At 39.9% G+C, this 21958-nt stretch overlaps 1 protein-coding gene across 3 annotated transcripts in view; it reads left to right on the top strand.

Annotated features, from left to right (window-relative positions):
- Positions 1–20855, top strand: part of LOC112252294 (VPS9 domain-containing protein 1) — a 29510-nt gene extending 8655 nt beyond the window's left edge. The window contains exons 13-16 of one of the 3 annotated variants that reach the window (XM_024423409.2): positions 994–1072; positions 14044–14148; positions 16208–16324; positions 19866–20855. In XM_024423409.2, the coding sequence (XP_024279177.1) occupies positions 994–1072; positions 14044–14148; positions 16208–16319 (296 nt within the window). In that variant the 3' untranslated portion in view covers positions 16320–16324; positions 19866–20855. The other 2 variants (XM_024423410.2, XM_024423408.2) reach the window with 2 other exon arrangements.
- Positions 20856–21958: the final 1103 nt, after the last annotated feature.

The following is a 21958-nucleotide window of genomic DNA, read 5'->3' on the forward strand; positions in this document are numbered from 1 at the left end:
ATCTCATGATGCCATCTATTTTGTGAAGTGCACCTGTCCCTCCTGCAGAAAAGCACCCCCACAACATGATGCTGCCAATCCCGTGCTTCACAGTTGGGATGGTGTTCTTTGGCTTGCAAGCATCCCCCTTTTTCCTCCAAACATAACGATGGTCATTATGGCCAAACAGTTGTATTTTTTTTTTCTTCAGACCAGAGGACATTTCTCCAAAAAGTCCGATCTTTGTCCCCATGTGCAGTTGCAAACCGTAGTCTGGCTTTTTTATGGAGGTTTTGGAGCAGTGGCTTCTTCCTTGCTGAGTGGCCTTTCAGGTTATGATGATATAGGACTCGTTTTACTGTGGATATAGATACTTTTGTACCGGTTTCCTCCAGCATCTTCACAAGGTCCTTTGCTGTTATTCTGGGATTGATTTGCACTTTTCACACCAAAGTACGTTCATCTCTAGGAGACAGAACGCGTCTCCTTCCTGAGCGGTATGACTGCTGCGTGGTCCCATGGTGTTTATGCTTGCGTACTATTGTTTGTATAGATGAACGTGGTACCTTCAGGCATTCGGAAATTGCTCCCAAGGATGAACCAGACTTGTGGAGGTCTACAGTTTTTTTTCTGAGGTCTTGGCTGATTTCTGTTGATTTTCCCATGATGTCAAGCAAGGAGGCACTGAGTTTGAACGTAGGCCTTGAAATACATCCACAGGTACACCTCCAATTGACTCAAATGATGTCAATTAGCCTAACAGAAGCCTCTCAAGCCATGACATTTTCTGGAGTGAAATAAGTTAAATAATCTGTCTAAACAATTGTTGGAAAAATTACTTGTCATGCACAAAGTAGATGTCATAACCGACTTGCCAAAACTATTTTTTGTTATCAAGAAATTTGTGGAGTGGTTGAAAAACAAGTTTTAATGACTCCAACCTAAGTGTATGTAAACTTCTGAATTCAACTGTATGTGTTAGTCACCTTTGTTTTGTGTCCTGTTCTGTTGCAGTTCGAACGTTGCGTCTGATCTGTGCTTGTGCTGAGGACTACTCCTGCCTTCATGAGGCAGAAACCAAAACTGCAGCCATGTGAGTGTAATACTACAATATTGCTTTTTTGGATATGAACATGCTCACATGCTGGACCATGCTCGTTTCCCCTCAAATCTCTCACACACAGTGCAAACAGTGTTATTTACAGTGCCTTCAGAAAGGATTCACACCTTGACTTTTTCCACATTTTGTTTCAATCTGAATTTAAAATGGACTAATTTGAGATTTTTTTTGTGTCACTGGCCTACACACACTAAACATCCCATAATGTCAAAGTAGAAATGTTTTTACAAATTAACATATATTTTTTTTAAATAACTACATCACTTTACCCCACACATATTCTACCACAAAACCAGGGAGGTTTTCCAATGCCTCACAAAGAAGGGTACCTATTGGTAAAAAAAAAAGGAAGGGAGACATTGAATGTCCCTTTGAGCATGGTGTTATTAATTACACTTTGGATGGTGTATCAATACACCCAGTCACTACAAAGATACAGGTATCCTTCCTAACTCATTTGCTGGAGAGGAAGGAAGCCGCTCAGTGATTTCACCATAGGCCAAAGGTGACTTTAAAACAGTTAGTTTAACGGCTGTGATAGGAGAACTGAGGATGGATCAACAACATTGTAGTTACTCCACAATACTAACCTAATTGACAGTGAAAAGAAGGAAGCCTGTAGAGAATACAAATATTCCAAAACATGCATCCTGTTTGCTATAAGGCATTAAAGTAAAACTGCAACAAAATGTGGCAATGTTTGGGGCAAAAACAACACATTACGGAGTACCACTCTCCATATTTTCAAGCACAGTGATGACTGGATCGTGTTATATCCTTAACACTTGTAAGTGTTAAGGACTAGGGAGTTTTTCAGGATAAAAAAAAACTGAATGGAGCTAAGCAAAATCCTGGTGGAAAACCTGGTTGTCTGCTTTCCACCAGAAACTGGGAGATGAATTCCCCTTTTCAGCAGGACAATAACCTAAAACACAACATCAAATCTATGCTGTAGTTGCTTATCAAGATGACATTAAATGTTCTTGAGTGGCCTAGTTACAGTTTTGACTTAAATATACTTGAAACTCTATGGCAAGACCTGAAAATGGTTGTCTAGCAATGATCAACAACCAATTTGACTGAGCTTGAGGGATGTTGAAAAGAATAATGGGGCAATGTTGCATAATCCAGATGTGGAAAGCTCTTAGAGACTTGCCCAGAAAGACATTGTTGAAGCACCTTGGGCAGAGATTACAACTAAGTATTGACTCACAGGCTGACGACAAAATACATTTAGGAATCTATATTATTCAATTATTACACCCACACTGCTCGCGCATGCCAACGAGCATCTGCGTTGCCAAGGGCTTTAATAGAAGTCAGTTTTATTTCTGACGCAGATCGAGCTGCAAGTCCTGCCTCTCCCATCTCCTCATTGGTTTATAGAAGCAGGTACCCATGTGCCATCTCCTCATTGGTTATACCCACATGGGTGACTGAAAGAGACAATAGGTCGGTGGCGGCAACACGGAACCCAAACCGGCTGTTTGCGTGTGCAATCGTGCATAAATATATTTTGTCCCCCTCCCACCAAACGCGACACGTGGGTTAAAATATCAAAACAAAATCTGAAACAATTATATTAATTTGAGAAACAAATCAAAAAGCATTAAACGTTTGTCAATTTAGCTAGTTATCTTGCACTTGCTAGCAAATTTGTCCTGGGATATAAACATTGTTGTTATTTTTACCTGAAATGCACAAGGTCCTCCGCCAATTAATCCACACATAAAACGGTCAACTGAATCGTTTCTAGTGAACTCTCTTCCTTCCAGGCTTTTTCTTCTCTTGACTTTATATTGCGACTATAAGTAGCTAGCAACAGCAAGCTAGCTAAATAGAACAAATTAGCTAGCAAGTGCAAGCTAGCTAGCTAAAATGCCATAAATATTTCATGCTTTTCGACCTGTCCCCAAATTAATATAATTGGTTCAGAGTTTTTGATATTTTAACCTGCTTGTCGCGATCACGTTTGGTGTGGGGGGACAAAATACATTTATGCACGATGGCACACACGCTCAACCGGTTTGGGTTCTGTGTTAGTGGAGTGAATACTTATGTAAATTAGATTTCTGCATTTAATTTTCAATAAATATAATAAATATTTATGGACAATAAATATCCAGAAACATGTTTTCACTTTGTCATTATGGTTATTGTGTGTGGGGGATATATATTTTAGAAGTCGACCGATTTCTCGATACCGATTATTGGAGGACCAAAAAAAAAGCGATACCGATTAATCGGCAGATTTTTTTTTTTTTTTTTAAACTTTTTTGTTTGTAATAATGACAATTACAACAATACTGAATGGACACTTATTTTAACTTAATATAATACATCAATAAAATCAATTTAGCCTCAAGTAAATAATGAAACATGTTCAATTTGGTTTAAATAATGCAAAAACAAAGTATTGGAGAAGAAAGTTAAAGTGCAATATGCTATGTAAGAAAGCTAACGTTTCAGTTCCTTGCTCAGAACATGAGAACATATGGTGGTTCCTTTTAACATGAGTCTTCAATATTCCCAGGTAAGAAGTTTTATGTTGTAGTTATTATAGGACTATTTCTTTCTCTACGATTTGTATTTCATATACCTTTTGACTATTGGCTGTTCTTATAGGCACTTTAGTATTGCCAGTCAAACAGTATAGCTTCCGTCCCTCTCCTCACTCCTACCTGGGCTCAAACCAGGAACACATCGACAACAGCCACCCTCGAAGCAGCGTTACCCATGCAGAGCACGGGGAACAACTACTCCAAGTCTCAGAGCGAGTGACGTTTGAAACGCTATTAGCGCGCACCCCGCTAACTAGCTAGCCATTTCACATCGGTTACACCAGCCTAATCTCGGGAGTTGATAGGCTTAAAGTCATAAACAGCGCAATGCTTGAAGCATTGCGAAGAGCTGCTGACATACACACAAGTGCTGTTTGAATGAATGCGTACGAGCCTGCTGGTGCCTACCATTGTTCAGTCAGACTGCTCTATCAAATGCTAGACTTAATTATAACATAATAACACACAGAAATACGAGCCATTATTCATTAAAATGGTTGAATCCGGAAACTATCATTTCGAAAACAAAACATTTATTCTTTCAGTGAAATACGGAACCGTTCCATATTTTATCTAGTGGATGGCATCCCAAAGTCTAAATATTGCTGTTACATTGTACAACCTTCAATGTTATGTCATTATGTAAAATTCTGGCAAAACAATTACGGCCTTTTGTTAGGAATAAATGGACCTCACACAGTTCGCAATTAGCCAGGTGGCCCAAATTGCTGAAAATACCCTGACTGCTTGCACGGAACGCAAGAGAAGTAACACAATTGCCCTAGTTATAAGAAATTCATGTTAGCAGGCAATATTAACTAAATATGCAGGTTTAAAAATATATACTTGTGTATTGATTTTAAAGGAAGGCATTGTTTATGGCTAGGTACATTGGTGCAACGACAGCGCTTTTTTTTTTCCACAAATGCGCTTGTTAAATCATCACCCGTTTGTCGAATTAGGCTGTGATTCAATGATAAATTAACAGGCACCGCATCGATTATATGCAACGCAGGACACGCTAGTTAACTACACATGGTTGATATTACTAGTTTAACTAGTGATTTATGTTAAGTTTAAAAAAAAAAAATTTATAAGATAAGTTTAATGCTAGCTAGCAACTTACCTTGGCTTCTTGCTGCCCTTGCGTAACAGGTAGTCAGCCTGCCATGCAGGCTCCTCGTGGAGTGCAATGTAAGGCAGGAGGTTAGAGTGTTGGACTAGTAACCGGAAGGTTGCAAAAACGAATCCCCAAGCTGACAAGGTATAAATCTGTCGTTCTGCCCCTGAGCAAGGCAATTAACCCACCGTTCCTAGGCCGTCATTGAAAATAAGAATATTTTCTTAACTGACTTGCCTAGTTAAATAAAGATTAAATAAAGGTGTAAAAAAAAAAAAGAAGGGCAAATAATGTCTAAAAATACCGATTGTTATGAAAACTTGAAATCAGCCCTAATTAATCAGCCATTCCGATTAATCGGTCGACCTCAAATATATTTAATACATTTTTGAATTCAGGCTGTAACAACATGTGGAATAAGTCAAGGGGTATGAATACTTTCTGAAGGCACTATTTATTTAAAAAAAATAATAATATCTGACCTATTCTGTTTCTGTGCTTTTATACAGACTTGCTGTACAGATATTTTGGGGGGAGTATCCAAATATAATTTAGGACCTCCTGCCTCGGTCAGTGGTCGCCTTGTCAGACTTCATCAGAGATCACTAAGGCCAGACACAGCAGGGGTCTGGCCAAGGATCACTGCCCCCTGCAGAGTGCCCCATCCTGGCCGACCCTCAAAGTGGGTCGCCTTGTCTGGAACATACTCAGGCAGGGCCCAGCTAGCCTAGGAGCTGTGGATAGGAAAGCGGCTCTACTGGGCAACAGAGAGAGCTATAGGTCAGAGACCATGTAATGGGTATGCAGAGTGTCGACGTTAAGTCATTTGAGGTTGGGGGAGTAATGTAGTGAGAAAGTTTACTGGGTTGTTTGCTTGATTAAGTAGTCTACTACTAGAAGATAATTTAATGAGGCTTGCTAGTGTAGGCAGGAAACTGATGGGGTAGATCAAACATTTAAGAGCCAGTCCATACGCTACCTAAATGACACCCAGTAAACATCTGTCTGCATAAAATTCTAATTGGACTAAAGCCCTATTCGCACGGGACCAGTATTACTAGAGAATGTTGGTTATGTAATTATTTTCCCAGCATGCCTGTTTTTTCCAGTGGATGATTCAGACGGGTTTTGTTTTAGCAAACTGCCCTGTAATATGTTTTTCACAATTGACCGTTATGACGGAAGCCTGGAGGCTCTTCTATGCGTGATGATATTTCAAATGTCTAGGGATAGCCTAATGTTGGCCTGATGGCCTTGAGTTCGGCGGAAGTCTAAATGATAATCCATATCAATAAGCTCTGTAACCTATGCAGAGATTGAATTACCTGATGGATTTGGCAATTTATCAATTGCACTGTATATTGTCCACTTCATCTTTTAATAGAAGTATGGCACTGGGAAAGTTGATATATGACAAATCATTAATCTTTAGGCTACAATCACAGCACTTTGTTTTAAGCATCAATTTGTTCCTATGTTCTTACCCAAACTGGGATGCAGCACCTGTTAAACCCTGTAATATCTCTCAAAACACAGGGATGACTATTCGCACGGGCTAAGTGTTATCAGAGGACCTTGGCGTTTGCTGAAAAACAGTAGTTTTTTAGGGCTGTGATAACCTTCCTTCCAAGTAAAACATTACTGACATGGCAGATTCGGACAGGACTAAAATTACAGATATGGTGAATTTGTGCTCGTGCACATAATTACATGACCTTAGCACTCCCAGTAAAACTTATCCCATCCGAATAGGGCTTAACAGTGAAATGCTAACTTCCGGGCTCTTCCCAACAATGAAGAGAAATAATAGAAAAAATTATACAAGGAATAAATACACAATGAGTAATAACTTCGCTGTAAAATATACACGGGTACCAGTACTGAGTCGATGTGCAGAGGTACGAGGTAATTGCAAGCATTTCGCCACACCTGCAATAACATTTGCTAAACACGTGTATGTGAACAGTTAGATTTGAGTTAGCTATGTCACTTTATACCTACCTATATGTACTATGTACTAGGCAACAGGATAGATAATTAACAGTAGCAGCAGCTTATGTGATGAGTCCGGAGTTAGCCCGGGTAGCTATCGATGAACTATTAAGCAGTCTCATGGCTTGAGGGTAGAAGCTATTCAGGGTCCTGTTTGTTCCAGACATGGTGCATTGGTACCGCACGGTAGCAGAGAGAACAGTCTATGACTTGGGTGGCACCAGTCTTTGACTCCAGCCACCCATAGGCCCATTGCATGAACTTATCAGGCACCTCTAAAACTAAAACTGTTTGAGGATGTGGGCTCCACAACCAACCAAACAAATCGTTCTCTCTCATTGTTTGTTTGGAGCATTGAGGGCATAGCTCATGTAGTGATGGCACAATTACTGTGTAACCGACAGTTATGGGTGAAGACAGTCATGAAAAAAACATTGCCATAACCATTTTAAAAATGTTTTATTTTGGGAACAAACAGCTACCTGAAGACTGGATGGCCGGGATTTCTTGCGGTTGTCTGTTTCTGCAGTAACGTGAACTCTTATCAACGTGCTGAAACAAGCAAGGTGTTGTAGCAAAGGAGTCTTCGGTTGCCTAGTCAATGCCCCCCCCCCCAGAAGGCGGCGGCAGCAGCAGCATACGTAGAAATAGAATAAATGGGATGGCATCCCCATTCAAGACAATTATGGAATAATGGATGGACTGGTGGCCATTGCAAGTGTTCCCATAGGCGCAAAGCATGAAGTAAAAGTAGGAAGTGTACCCATCAATATGTGTTTGAGCCACATCAGTTAAAGTAGCAACACGCATGCCCCACATCTGAGGATCTGTCTTTTTCAGCCATCTCTGTTTTGAGGGGTGCAAAATCCACTTGTCACTAGGGTTGTTGCGGTGAAGTCATGAAGGCAGTCAAATTCCACGTGACTGTTTAGTTATGGTAATCAGACTTCTCCAAGCTGATGCTGCTGATGGTCATTGGTAGCCTTCCAAACTTGCTAACTACCTGATACTCCGCACTCTATTGTCCTTCTAATCACTGTGACATCAATGCAAATGTATTCGAAAATCTAATTGAACACTTCATGAGAGCTCATGTTGCTCAAAATGTCTAGAGGCTATGCAATTGCGAGAGAGAACCGAGTAATGGCCTCTATTAAAAAGAGGTTCCCATCAGTTTTCTATAGGCTAGGCTTGCTATATTTATTTCTCAACCTTGCTAATATTAAGCACATTGCTTCTCTTTAAAACCGGAGTATAGCCTACCTGGCTGACATGAAAATAAACCATGGGGAAAGGTGTCCTCCATTCGCTATTTAAGTGCATAGATGACATGTATTTTTTTCCCCTTTGCCCCTGTTTCGATACAGTGCATAATGGTCCTTTGTAAATCAAAACAAATTGGGTGACAATATTAGGCTATCACTTGTGGATGATGCCCAGCATAAGAAATAATGGTTATTTTTTTCGAATCAGTCGCACACCTCATGTAGCCTAACCCATGGGCCTGTATCTTTTTAATAAGGTTTCTATCACAACTAAGGTGGCCAAATAACTTCTTAAAATTAAGCACGTTAATCCGTGTTACAATGGTTGTAGCGCCTAACTGGCATACATAAGCAGCGCGTGAGTTTCAAGTTTGGGGAAGAATTTTCACCATAAAAATGCACCTTTTATAATAAGCATTACATGCATAATTGTGTTTGCGGTCACTTTTGATGATGGTGGTTTCCTCTTATTGGAACATATGCGCTTACAGCCTACTACCGTGTGCGCATTGCTGTGCTTATAATGTGAAGAAATAGTTTATCATTTTAAGCTAAATGTTCTTATCTGTTGTGGCAGCCACATTGTGTAAGTAGTTTGAGGCTAGTGGTTGTATTAATTTGGGATCCATCGCATCCCACAACTGTCCCAGTCTATGTTTGGAATATTTATTTCTTGCATAGTACAAAGGTCGACCTATTCTATGGGGGATAGTAGATTGACATAGGCTAGTACTTTTGCTGTACGTTAGGCCTACTCACATTGTTGGGAGACAAAGTAAATGTGGACATTTCTTCCAATATCTTCAATTTGCACCTCGGAATTGGATAAGGACACGCGCAGTAGCGTCCCAGATGTCTGTCTTCACTTGTAGCCTGTGAGAAAGACCTGATCACGTGATGGGGAGCCAGGGAGAAGTTTCATTACGGCCCCACAAAGGGGATGCCACCATAAAATTGCTTGTCAAATTGTGAATGAGTTGCTGAAGTGGTGTGTACAGCCGGTGCAAAAAAAACTAAGCAGAGCTTATGCCTTTCAAAATATTTTTTTTCAATTCCTCATTAGTTGCATCATGCAGCCTTACAATGTATTAAAAATCCAAACATACAGCCCAACGTTTGTAGAACCACTGAAGTTACATGAACTCTAAATGAAGCGTATAGGAATACCTTTTTCTTTGTTAGCCGCTCAACACAGTGTGCACTCACTGAAATAGTTTGGAGGAAATGTTCTTTCTATTTTATTCAGCTTTGTTCAATTGTATTCTTCATGCTATAAAATGTCAAGGAATTCTAAGCAAATCTTGTCTGCTAAATGACCTAGTGTACCCCACAGCCATTTGGCATAGCCAGATCAGGACAACTGTGTATGCTTTTCTGTTCTTCTGAAATAGACTACATTTTCTTCATATCATATTTCTTTAGACCTGTGTAAAATAATGGATTTATTAGACTTTTTAAAATGTAGGTTTCCAAAGGTCTGCGTCAGTGGCTTGTAGGAAGCCAGGAGATGCTAAATGTGTTTGTTAATTAACGGTCAATTACCGTGAGACGGACACTTATTTGCTTGACCGTCACCGGCTGATTTTAAATTTTGTGACCGCCAGAACCCTACTTGTCACTTAAATCATGCTGGATTGATTGCTTTCGTTGTACTCCTGTGACTTTTTCATACTCTTGCTTGTGCCTGTCGCTTTTTCACGTTAATGTTACAACTGCGGAAATGTTAGTAATGACCTGTCAAACCCCCGATAATAGTTGAAGTGGGCTCAATGGAATACACTATCTTTAGCGTTCTGCATCGTCTCGACAGTTATATCACAAAAACATAAGAAATAACTATTTTGATGGGTGTAAATTTGTGGAATTTAAAATATTTAATACAGTTGAATTTTTGAAAATGAAAACTTTTTGAAAACTTCTGAAAATGAACACTGATTAGTGATATGTCTGATCTCGCGAACAATGTAAAGTATGTATAAATGTGTGTAATGTAGAGCCAAGGGTGTTTATTTTAAACCGAGGCTATCCTGCTATTGATACACTTGTTGAATTATGCAACAGAACATAACAGTAATTGAGGCAGTCTGGATGACACAGGTGAGTGTATGTAGGCCTAGACATAGCAAGTGTTTAGTGGTTGCAGCCCTGTGCCACCCCTTTGTTAAGCTATTCATATACACTGAGTAAACACAACTTTAACACCTGCTCTTTCCATGACTGACGAGGTAAATGCTATGATCCCTTATTGATGTCACTTGTTAAATCCGATTCAGTTAGTGTAGATGAAGAGATGGGTTAAATAAGGATTTTTAAGCCTTCAGACAACTGAGACATGGATTGTGTATGTATGCCATTCAGAGGGTGAATGGGCAAGACAAATTATTTAAGTGCCTTTGAACGGGCTATGATCGTAGGTGCCAGGCGCACCGGTTTGTGTCAAGAACTGCAAAGCTGCTGGCTTTTTCACTCTAAAACAGTGTCCTGTGTGTATCAAGAATGATCCACCACCCAAAGGACATCCAGCCAACTTGACACAACTGTGGGAAGCATTGGAGTCAACATGGGCCTAGCATCCCTGTGGAGTGCATTCGATGCCTTGTAGTCCATGCCCTGACGAATTGAGACTGTTCTGAGGACAAAAGGGGGTGCGACTCAATATTAGGAAGGTGTTCCTAATGTTTTGTACACTTGGTGTATGAGTGCATTCTAAGAAAACAAAAGAGAAATTTGGCAAATTGAATACCTGAATTCCCGCTTCCCAGAACTGTTTTTGTCTGTGCCAGTAAAATGTTTTACATGCTATAATTCAGTAAATATCTAATGGATTTTAACAAATGTAAAAGTTTAAAATATTTTCATCCATTGTCCAAATTGCATTTATTAGAATACTTTTTCAAACCTTTTAATCATTTTGATGACCATTGCTAGTTAGGCCTAGTGCTGCCTAGTACTGCATCATATTGTATAAAAGCTGATGAAACTACTACTGTAAAAGTGTAAAAATATTTGATCAGTGTTTCACTAAATCACCAAAAGTGGACACTCCTTCAAATTAGTGGATTCTGCTATTTCAGCCACACCCGTTGCTGACGTGTATAAAATCGAGCACACAGAGACAAACATTTGCCTTACTGAGTGCTCAGTGACTTTCAAAGTGGCAACTGTCAACTGTTTTCACCTGTCAAATGTGAACTTCTAGGAGCAACAACGGCTTAGCCGCAAATTGTTACACAAGCTCACAGAATGGGACCGCCGAGTGCTGAAGCATGAAGTGCATAAAAATTGTCTGTTCTCAGTTGCAACATTCACTACAGAGTTCCAAACTGCCTCGAGGCCCCGTCAGCACAAGAACTGTTCGTCAGGAGATTCATGAAAGGAGTTTCCATGGCCGAGCAACCGCACACAAGCCTAAGATCACCATGCGCAATGCCAAGCGTCTGCTGGAGTGGTGTAAAGCTCGCCACCATTGGATTCTGGAGCAGTGGAAGAGCGTTCACTGGGTTGCTGAATCACGCTTCACCATCTGGCAGTCCAATGGACGAATCTGGGTTTGGCGGATGCCAGGAGAACGCTACCTGCCCGGATGCATTGTGCCAACTGTAAAGTTTGGAGGAGGAGTAATGGTCTGTAGTTTGGGATAGGCCCCTTAGTTCCAGTGAAGGGTAATCAAAATGCTACAGCATACAATAACATTCTGTAGCTGACTCTGTGCTTCCAATTTTATGGCAACAGTTTGGGGAAAGCCCTTTCCTGTTTCAGCATGACAATGTCCACGTGCACAAAGCCAGGTCCATACAGAAATGGTTTGTTGAGATTGATGTGGAAGAACTTGACTGGCCTGCACAGAGCCCTGATCTCCACCCCATCGTACACCTTTTAGGATAAATTGGAACACCGACTGTGAGCCAAGCCTAATCGCTCAACATCCGTGTCCGACCTCACTAATGCTCTTGAGGCTGAATGGAAGCAAGTCCCTGCAGCAGTTCCAACATCTATTGGAAAGCCTTTCCAGAAGAGTGGAGGCTGTTATAGCAGTGAAGGGGGGACCAACTCCATTTTACTGCCCATGATTTTGCAATGAGATGTTTGATGAGCAGGTGTCCACATACTTTTGATCATGTAATGTATTTCCTGATAGTTGCTGGTTGAAATCTACACACCTTTTAACACCAGGTTTGCATCGGCAGGAGATTTGGCTTTCCATGGTGACCTTATCTTGTGGTAAGTTGGTTAACAGAGTTCCAAACCTCTCAGACAATAATGGTTAGTTTTCAGTTTTCTCCTTGCCACTCAGACCACTCCCAAACAGTCCTAGGAAAATTCTTGCTTGAGAATTTTTTTGCTAACAGCAATTTAATCTTTTAAATTTAAATATGGAAATCAATTACAGTAAGGTAAAGTTACCCAGAAATTATTTTGATATTGATGATAATGAAGGTTGTATTGGGCCTTTAACATGATTTGAATTAACATTCTACATTACCATGGAAATTCTTCCATCACAAGACCAGGTAGTCATTGTGAGTTTACCAGACCAATTGCCAGGGTTAGGGGTTCGAAGCCCCTTCTATTCATTTTATTTATATGGCAGCACATGTAGTCAGGAGAGGGGAAAATGTGAGTTACAATAAATATCATAATTTTTTAAATTTTTGTTGCTTTTTGAATGGTTATTAGGGAGACTGGTCATTTGGCTGACCAATTACGGACACGGCCCTAAACGCATGCTTTATATTTGTCTCCTTGTATTGGAGTGTGCAGAGCAGTCGGACTTTGGATGTGGTTTGCTGGATACCACTTCTTAGCTCTGGCAGATGTAGCTTATTTTTGGGAGCACCATAATATAGTGGCTGCTGGTAATGTAATGGAATATGAGTTCAGAAACTTCCCTTTTCGGTCTTACACTAGATACGATTTGCATTTAGGCCTAGTCAATATATTTTAGTGTGTGATTTGTTTTTGGACATGGCAATGGCGTACTGCCATTTCTATTATTGCTTCATCAGTGTGTTTCACTTTAAGAGTTTACCCATAGTATTTTTAAAGAAAGGCTTCTTCTATTCCGAGGAGTCTGTTTGATAACTGCAGAAGAAATGTTAATGCATTAAATGTGATCATTATTCTCACAAATTGTGTTATTGTGTTCACAAGAAGTATGAATGAATATGTATGCGTGTTTGACTTTGCACATTAACCCACTATCTGTTTTCCTTGTCACCGAGCTAGGCAAATCTGCTTTTAGTTTTAATGCACCGTATTGCTCTAACAAAATTCAAAATACATTTCATGTTCTGGTGCTGTTTAGGCAGTTTAAAGTGTTTTGGGTGCTTATTTGTGGAGGAATGCAACTGTTTTTTTGGGTGATTAGTGATGTTTTATTTGTTTCCCATGACTGTATTTGTATTTTAGTGGCAAAATGTAACTTTTGGGGCAACCTGACCAAATAGAAATGTGAGTCATAGATCTATTATACTTGAAAGTAAGTCTAAGAAGCGGTATATCGATTCTATGTACAAGATTTCTATGCTTCCCGTTAAGTTTTGTTTTTGTATCTTTTACTTTCAGTTTTGTATGGCAGCTGAAACAACTATTTTTGGTTATGGAAAATGTATTTCACAGCGTTAAGATTGTACAGCGACACTCTACTTCACTTTGTCTTTTTTAAATATCTCCTTTTCCCCCTCGACTTGTTCAATCAGAACTTTCAGATCAACAACCCTGTAATGGCTTTTCAATTATGTCAACATCGTCTATGACTGGTTGCATTATGATGTTCCAGGTTTTTGACCCTGAATGTAATATTTATGTTAACACTGGAATTTATAGACTAATTTCAAGTTTATAGTAATGTTTGTATTGACAGGTAATGAGGGTGTGATTTTTGTGTTGTGATTGAGTGTAAACACTTTATTATAGCACAACTATTTAAAAAAAAAAATGATTTGGTTTTTAACTAATTTCTTGCCTTTCTGTTAAACTAACCCTCCTTCTCTGTTTCTTTGTCAGTGGGGCAGATGACTTGTTGCCCATCCTCTCCTATGTGGCTCTGCACTGTGAGCTGCCTCAGTTGGTGTCAGAGTGTGCTGCCCTGGAGGAGTTCATTCATGAAGGGTAGGTCTCCAACTCACACAGACTTAAATCCCAGCTCACCTCACAGAAAACACGTCCCCTAATTCCATTCCACCTGCGACATGCTACTTTCCCCTTCTGGAGACCGTCTCCCCCTCTGGCTCAGTCTGAGTTTCCATGCACGTCAGCTCAGACCACACCCGAGAGTCTATTTATCTCAATACAAACAGCCTTTAACAGGCTGGTTAGATTGGCAGTAATGAAGACATGTGGGGATATTCTCGTTTGGTTTTCCTTCTCTACAAAAAGACAAATTAAAAGCTTACTTGGTGATCATGCAGCTCAGTGGTTTGGAAGCAGAAGAGTAAAGGCAAGGTGAGGCTCACTGGGGACCAAGGCCCTACAGAGGTGGGCCCTACATGTAGGAATTCTTGCTGTGATTTGCAAAATGACTAGTCAAAAAAGTAAATAAGAAGGGGTGATGTTATTTACATGCTTATTATTGATAAAAAAGCATCAAGCCCCTCCCTACCCCCATCATAGAAGCATAGTGATAGACATCTTTCCATCGCTCTTTATCTCTGACACACACACAAGCAAGCCCTGGCTTGAGTTGCTCTCATGTCTTAGTCTCATTAGCTTAAGGTCACCCAGAGTTGACGAGGCTCCGGCCTTGCACCGCTCCCTTAAGGAAAACCTCCACCCTGCTTACTGTCTTGCCTTGTCACCCTCCACGTCTGTTCTTCCCTCCCCCTTTTATATCCAAATGGGCCAGGATTTTTTTTTTATAAAATGAAAATTGAACTCTTGCTTCACTGGACCATTTCTTATTGGTTAGTCACGGTATGGTTGGATATGAGAAGGGAATTTGATGCTTGAAACAATCTTTATGAAAATGTGTTTTTTTGTGTTTTGGACTAAATAAAATGAATAAAATATGAGGTTGGTATTCATCATTTAATCTGCTGTGACGATTACCAAGATGTGGTTAGGCAGATTTGTATTTTTATTGATTTCTGTAAATTGTACAACAGTGGTCACCAACTGATCTTCAAGGAATTCCTACTTGATCAACAAACATTTGTTGTGATTCAAAGCCCTGCTCGCCGGGTAGACAGGGTTCACATTCTGAAGGGACATACTGCCTACATGGTGGACCAGGACAGCTGTGACTAAATCAAGTGTGCTTACTGTGCTGCTGTCCAATTGGAAAGTTCCTGTATTGCCAGTGTACCACGACCTACAGCAAAATGTTATACTAGCCTACATGAGATTTCATGACGTTTAAAACCATGGCCAGAAACTCAAAGAGCATAGCTCAGGAAGTAGGGGTTTTGAGGTTGTTTTTGGGGGGGACTAAAGTAGTGTGCTGGTTCTCTGGTCATTAGAACAATATTAATTTGTGCATGAGGCAGAAATAATGCGAAGCGACTAGTGTTTCATCATTAGGTGGAAGACTGTCCCCTCTCTCTGGTCAGGGGTGTATTTATTCCACCAATACTGTTCCAAAAGTTGCATTTGTCCAATAGTAAATCTTGTTTTAGTTGAAAACTAAACTTTTTGCAACTTTTTGGCGGAATGAATACTCCAAAGTCTCACTGGAGGAAAGGAGAACGCAGGGACAGTGAGAGGCGGACCCTCTGCTGCTTTCTCCCTCTGCTGACACTGACCATCAGATGCAGGTACCACCAGTCCAGTAAAGTAAAAAAGCAAATTATTTCAATTTATGCTCTGCCTCGCAAGTAATACAACCACTGATCTATTTTGTTATCAAAGCTAGTGTTTTTATTATAAAAAAAAAATATATATATTACCTTGCAATCCATATTTATTTATATTTATATTATATATATAATATATATATATATTTATATTATATATGGTCAAAGAACTATATTGGCAGGCCAAGCATGGTATGTTTTAGGCTTAGGTTAATGTTGCATAGGCTTACATTTGTAAAGTTATGTTAAAAAAAATATATATTCTGAGCAGTAGATCTCTGCCTGCTTTTTGACTGCGACAGTGATCTTGGCTCGGAAAAGGTTGGTGACCACTGTTGTACAACAATGGTGCAGAGTTCTAACTGTTCTTCTGTCTTAAGGTATCTGATTGGAGAGGAGGGCTACTGCTTGACCTCCATGCAAAGTGCTCTGCAATATGTGGAGTCATTGCACACAGGAGGATTTCAGCTACACAACACTAAATTCACCTGATACAGGTAATGTACATCCAACATGGTTAAACATTTCACTGAGTGCAAATGAGGTCTTTCTCAAATGCATCCCGTTTAGAGGCAACTCTTCAATCTAAATTAGTTTAATTTAAATCTTACCTGTAACAATGATAAAATGAAGTGAAATGTTAAGTGCACAGTGCTATGATACCATTGTGAAAGTGCCCAAACTAGAAGTTATTGAACTGATTGTGGTTGGAGGGTTCGCAGTTGGATGAATCAAATAATATAGTGGGCCCTTGAGCAATGTTTCCAGAGCGGGAGAATTTACACAGGGATTAACTATATGTGACATCATCAAACAGTCCCACCTAAACTCCCTGTGACATAATTAATCCATGCTAACTAAACATTTTATTTAAAAGTGTGCTCTGTCTGAGAGCTGTCAGTTATGCAAGGCTGTTCAGTTATGAGGCCTCCTCTGTTCCACATTTCAGCTGGAATAACAGATTCGGTTTAAACGTCAGTCCGACCACCTCCCGATTCATGCATCCAAAATTGGAACAGTCCATCGTTGCCGAGGATTGTCATGATTTGTGGTTTCTCTGTTTCCTTTGTCATTGAGTGGCAAATCAATGTTTTACCGAATGTAATGTTATTTTATTGGAATTTCAGTATTTGCATTCTTAGTTCATCTCCTATTGATCTGAAATTATTCTGTATAACCACACACATGGGTTTGGTACTACACTTCAACATAACATGGTGGTGCAGGCTAGTGCTGCAGTCCGATTCTCTACCCTTCTCTCAAGTGTGCACTCGTTCAACCCTCATGGATATCACAAGGATTGATGTAAAAGGGAAACTCCCTAACTCATGCTTATGCTAATCCAATGTTTTTAACTCTGAGGAGGTGTGAACAAGTGTACACTGGTTAGAGGAGTAAAGGATCGGAATGCAACCTAGGAGCAAGTGAATAGCATCTTTTCTACACCAAAGAACATTGAAGTTCTTTGATTGGAAGAGTGTCCTTTAAATGCAGTAGCGGGACACATTGTAGCTCTCACTAGTCTATAGCAGGTGTACTGAAATAATAATATTATAATATTATTTTACACAATCTTCCTAGGTGGCAGAGGTCTGGATGGATATTGTAATTTACCTTGCAATCCATTCGACCCCAAAACTGTTCACTCCTCTTGTTGGCAGAGAGAGAAATGTGCAGTTTTAGAGCTAATTTCCTAATTTTATATGTCTGTTTGTTCATATGATACCAGGAGTTGAATACCAACTGAATTCCCCCCACCCCACCCAAAAGAAATATATTTTTAAGTCTGGACGCACGGTCTCTATTGACCCCGTTCTGGGTCCGGATCCGGCCTGCAGACTACCTTTTTAGTATGGCTGGTGTATAGGGTGTTTATGTACCAATGAATTGAGCGCTTGTTGTTTGCTATTTCAGGCTGCTGCTTTGAAATGGAAACCAGTATTCCCTGTGTTGCAGTGCTCTGAAGTGGCAGTGCCTGTTAGCTGCAGACTGGACTACGGTTCAACTTAATTCAGTGTTCTGAGCAAGAAATGACTTTGGCTGTCAAATTAATTTTCTTATTTAATTTATGCAACAATGGTTCTGATGGGCTGGACCTAGTTTCCAAGTTCTGTTTCTGTTCACCCAGGTGATTTGACAAAGCCTGCTTGTTACCTGGACTAGCTGCAATGTGGAATTTCTTTGCTTATGACTGCCATTGAGGGGAATTTAGGTCAAGTGCTTGAAGCTTTGTCATCCGTCAACCTGAAGTCTGCAAAATATTTTAATGCTATTGTCCAATATTGCTCAGTTTTATTGCTTTTGTTTAGGAACTGACCCTGTCATTTTATTAAATGAATGTCTGAAAGATGACTATGTACTACCATAGAGCAACATGTCTCTCTTTTGAAACAAAAAAAAAAGCATGAATTGATCAATTATTGTGGAGCTGCTTACAGAATATTAATAGAATAATTAATTTTAAATGGCAGGATTCCAGTTCAATTTTAATGCTTGCATTCAGGTTATGTTTTAAGGTAATGCACACATGTTGCTAAAGAACTAGGTTGGTGTGAGTGATTTGAAACTATGCTAAGTAATTGTGTTTTGTGATAATGTGTGTTCCTGCAAGAATTTGTAGGGACAATGCCTCTGAAAAATTGCATGCAAAATTGAGATATGGGCCCCCCAACAAAACATTTTGGGACCATGATTAGAACTAATTTAGTGTCAAATTAGTTTTTAATTTATCTAAAATATTTAAGTATTTTGTGCATTTGGGTGGATGGAGTTCTACGGGGGATTCTCACAGGGTTATGGTCAATCGCTCTTTTGGCAATATTTTTTAATTCAATTCTGACTTCACTTCTGAAAGTCTCATCAGTTAAACTAATTCACTGTAATAGTGTGGACGCCAGCATGCACTTGCAGATAAGATATGAATTGTTTTGCTACTGTGGTTGAACATTTTAACCACAATGTTTTATACTTACAGAATATATCATGAACTGGTGTCAGTACAGTATTAGGTTGAGGTTTAAAGTGGGATAGTGATGGATTTAAGGGAGAGTTTTAGTGTTTAGAGGACATGCTGAGAGTTGACCAGTCACTCAAAGCACTGCCTGATCTTCAATGGTTGCGTTCCAGGCTGACTACATTGCAGATGCATTGCACAACGCCAAGATGGGTGTTTTAATATATTCGCTAACCACATCGTATGATATTGCAATCGGATGCCAAACTGCACATTTTGACGAAGCACGCAACCATTTGTTGATGTAATGCAACGCCTTTGACATAGTCGGCCTGTCTCTCACAGCTATATGAAAATGCAGAGCACAGACAACTCTTAATACCTGGTTTATTGACTAAATGTATCATTTTTATTCATACTGTTTTATGCTGTTTTCTATTTAATACTTTTTATTTGGTCTGTTAAAGAAATGAATGGGTCCAAAAGATGTAAAAATGTTTTTGACATCCTAAAATAATTGTACCACCTGTCAGCATTGTCTTTTGAAACCATCTGTGAAAATTGTAACACCAAAAATGTGCTAATATGTACTGTGTATATTTATGTGAGAAGTATATAAATAATAATATAATGGACATAATGGGATGTAAGGAATGCTGTTGTATTTCACACAGTATGTGAACCACTACACTGACTCAACTAATTATGACCTGTATTTGTTGTTTTTTGCTCTTGAAGCCTTGTGAACATGTATGTTGGTTAGACTCAGAGTCAATATGCTATTTTATTGGAGAACCCCCCCCATAGACATTCATCTGTGTGGAGGGTCTTAGTCTGGGTGGTTATGAATATCTGTGTGTGTGTGTGTTGTCCTGGAGGTTTATAACAATAAAGAAGTTGAGGAAAAGTGTCCCTCTGAGAATTTGTTAATTATCATTCAAACGCTCTTCTGCTGAAGAAATGCCCACTCCAAAAATGTGAAAACATTCAGCCAACTCCTTTATATAGCCCTGCTGCATGCCCCTCCCCGCTGCACTCATTTGACTGACACTAGAATCTAATGCATTGTTTTGCTGTTTCTTTAGGATGAAGATTTGTTTAGAACAGACATAGAGAGCGGTTGGGGCAGTGTTGACCTGATGGGTCTGTGTGCTGGAGGCCTGCCAGGTAGGAGGGGAGATAGACACTGACGGTCATATGGCTGGATTGTTCAGAGTGCTTCCGGACCAGAGGAGAAAACATGCCAATGCGAATCAGGAGGAGTCCAGACAACCGCAGAGGACTAACTTTAATGCAAAACTCGTGCTCATTGTGTGTCCCCTTGAATCCCTTCAAGTCCACTTACCTTGTCACACACATGCAAGCTGAAATCTCAGTCAGAGCTCGGATCCTATCAGGACCCATTATGCCGTAACAGACTACTCAGTCCCAGCCTCCTTGCCATGATACACTGCTCCATTCCCAGACAGATCCTCGCAACCCCACTTCCACCTCCCCTCATAACAGCCTATTACACGTACACACTCCGTGTGGTGCTGACATCCATTATACACAGTCTATAAAGCAAGAACACCCGAGTGGGCTCCCAAATGGCACAATCAAGGGTCTGGAATCAAACCGGACCCTGGTTTGATTCCAGGCTGTATCACAACTGGCTGCGATTGGGAGTCCCATAGGGCAGGCCACAATTGGCCCAGTGTCGTTTGGTAGGTTGTCATTGCTAATAACAATTTGTCCTTAACTGACTTGCCTATTTAAAAAGAAATAAAACCTCTTTACATGACATGGACTGACTAGGTGAATCTACAGTACACAGTTTCATTGTAACCCTTGACAAACACACCTCATTCAACTCATTGAGGGCTTGATGATTAGTTGAAGTTGAATCAGGTGTGCTTCTCCAGGGTTAGGATTCAAATGTGTAATGTTAGTGTTACTGGAGGACCAGGGTAGGGAAACACTGGTGTAAGGTACAGGAGGAGCTAGAGGTGAAGCAGCGGAATGTCTGTACCTCGGGTGGCCAGACCTGGGTTCAAATACTATTTCAATTTCTTTTGAATAAATTTCTAAACAAGTATTCAGATAACCTTTATTTGAAAGAAGAAAAAAAAAGTAGTTGAATATTGGAATGTATTTGTAAATACACTGTGCTCGGTGCGTTTTTGAGCGGATTACTTTTGCCTTTCAAAGTTTGTTGCATTATGGGGTTAGAAATTGTTTGACTTGCACCTACATGTTGACTGCAAACATCAACTGATCAAAGGTCATGAAATTGTGACTGCAGGTTTATGCAGTTGATCAATATGAGCAGCTATCGCCTGCATGATTGACTATTGTCAGCTAATCATTTGGGTGTTTTTGTTTGACCCACAACAAATGTGACCAACGACATGAAAGAAACAGGAACCAACTCTGTATACAGTGGATATGTACAAATTAATGTGATATTTGAGTCCCCCTTTCACCCATTGATTGTACAATGTACAGACATATTTTCAGGTTGTGAGCGCTTGATATGGAGGTTGGAGACATGTTTATTTCGACGTATAAAAGATGTTCTTTATAATGTCAACACTGCCATGTTGCACTGAACTTTGCTGTTGGAAAACCACATCAGTGTCTGACTTTCGGTTGTCACTGATACACCTCCCCCTACTTAACTCCTCAACCTTTGTCAACAGTCAGTTGCTTTAGCCTTACCACTCAAACAAGCCCACTGACTCAAATACACTCCCATGGATTAAACCCAGGTATTTACTTTCATATACAATTTGGTTGACTACTTGGTTTTTACAAAAAAACATTCAAAAACTCAGCAAAAAACAAGTACTTTTATTTGAGTTTTTGAAAATACTCAGATAAAATATATTTAATAAACAAGTATTAAAATACACATGCACTGTATTTGAACCCAGGTCTACTGGTGGCCTGTTATATCAGCCTATAACCCTGTGTGGGGTAGAGTGTCCTGGCTCTAGAGTGTGATCTATACCAGAGGATGCAGCAATAGGAAGTTTTAGGTTGAGATAGTTGGGCTGAACTTGACAACAACTGTTAGGTGGGTTCATCCTCACCAAAGGACCATGCCAGGTGGCCTGGAAAGTATGAATGACAGCTACCTAGTGCATTTGTCACCCCATTGCCTGCTGACATCTACTGTTCATGTCAACATTGGGAA

This window comes from Oncorhynchus tshawytscha, linkage group LG06 (assembly GCF_018296145.1).
Source record: "Oncorhynchus tshawytscha isolate Ot180627B linkage group LG06, Otsh_v2.0, whole genome shotgun sequence".
NCBI classification, from domain to species: domain Eukaryota; kingdom Metazoa; phylum Chordata; class Actinopteri; order Salmoniformes; family Salmonidae; genus Oncorhynchus; species Oncorhynchus tshawytscha.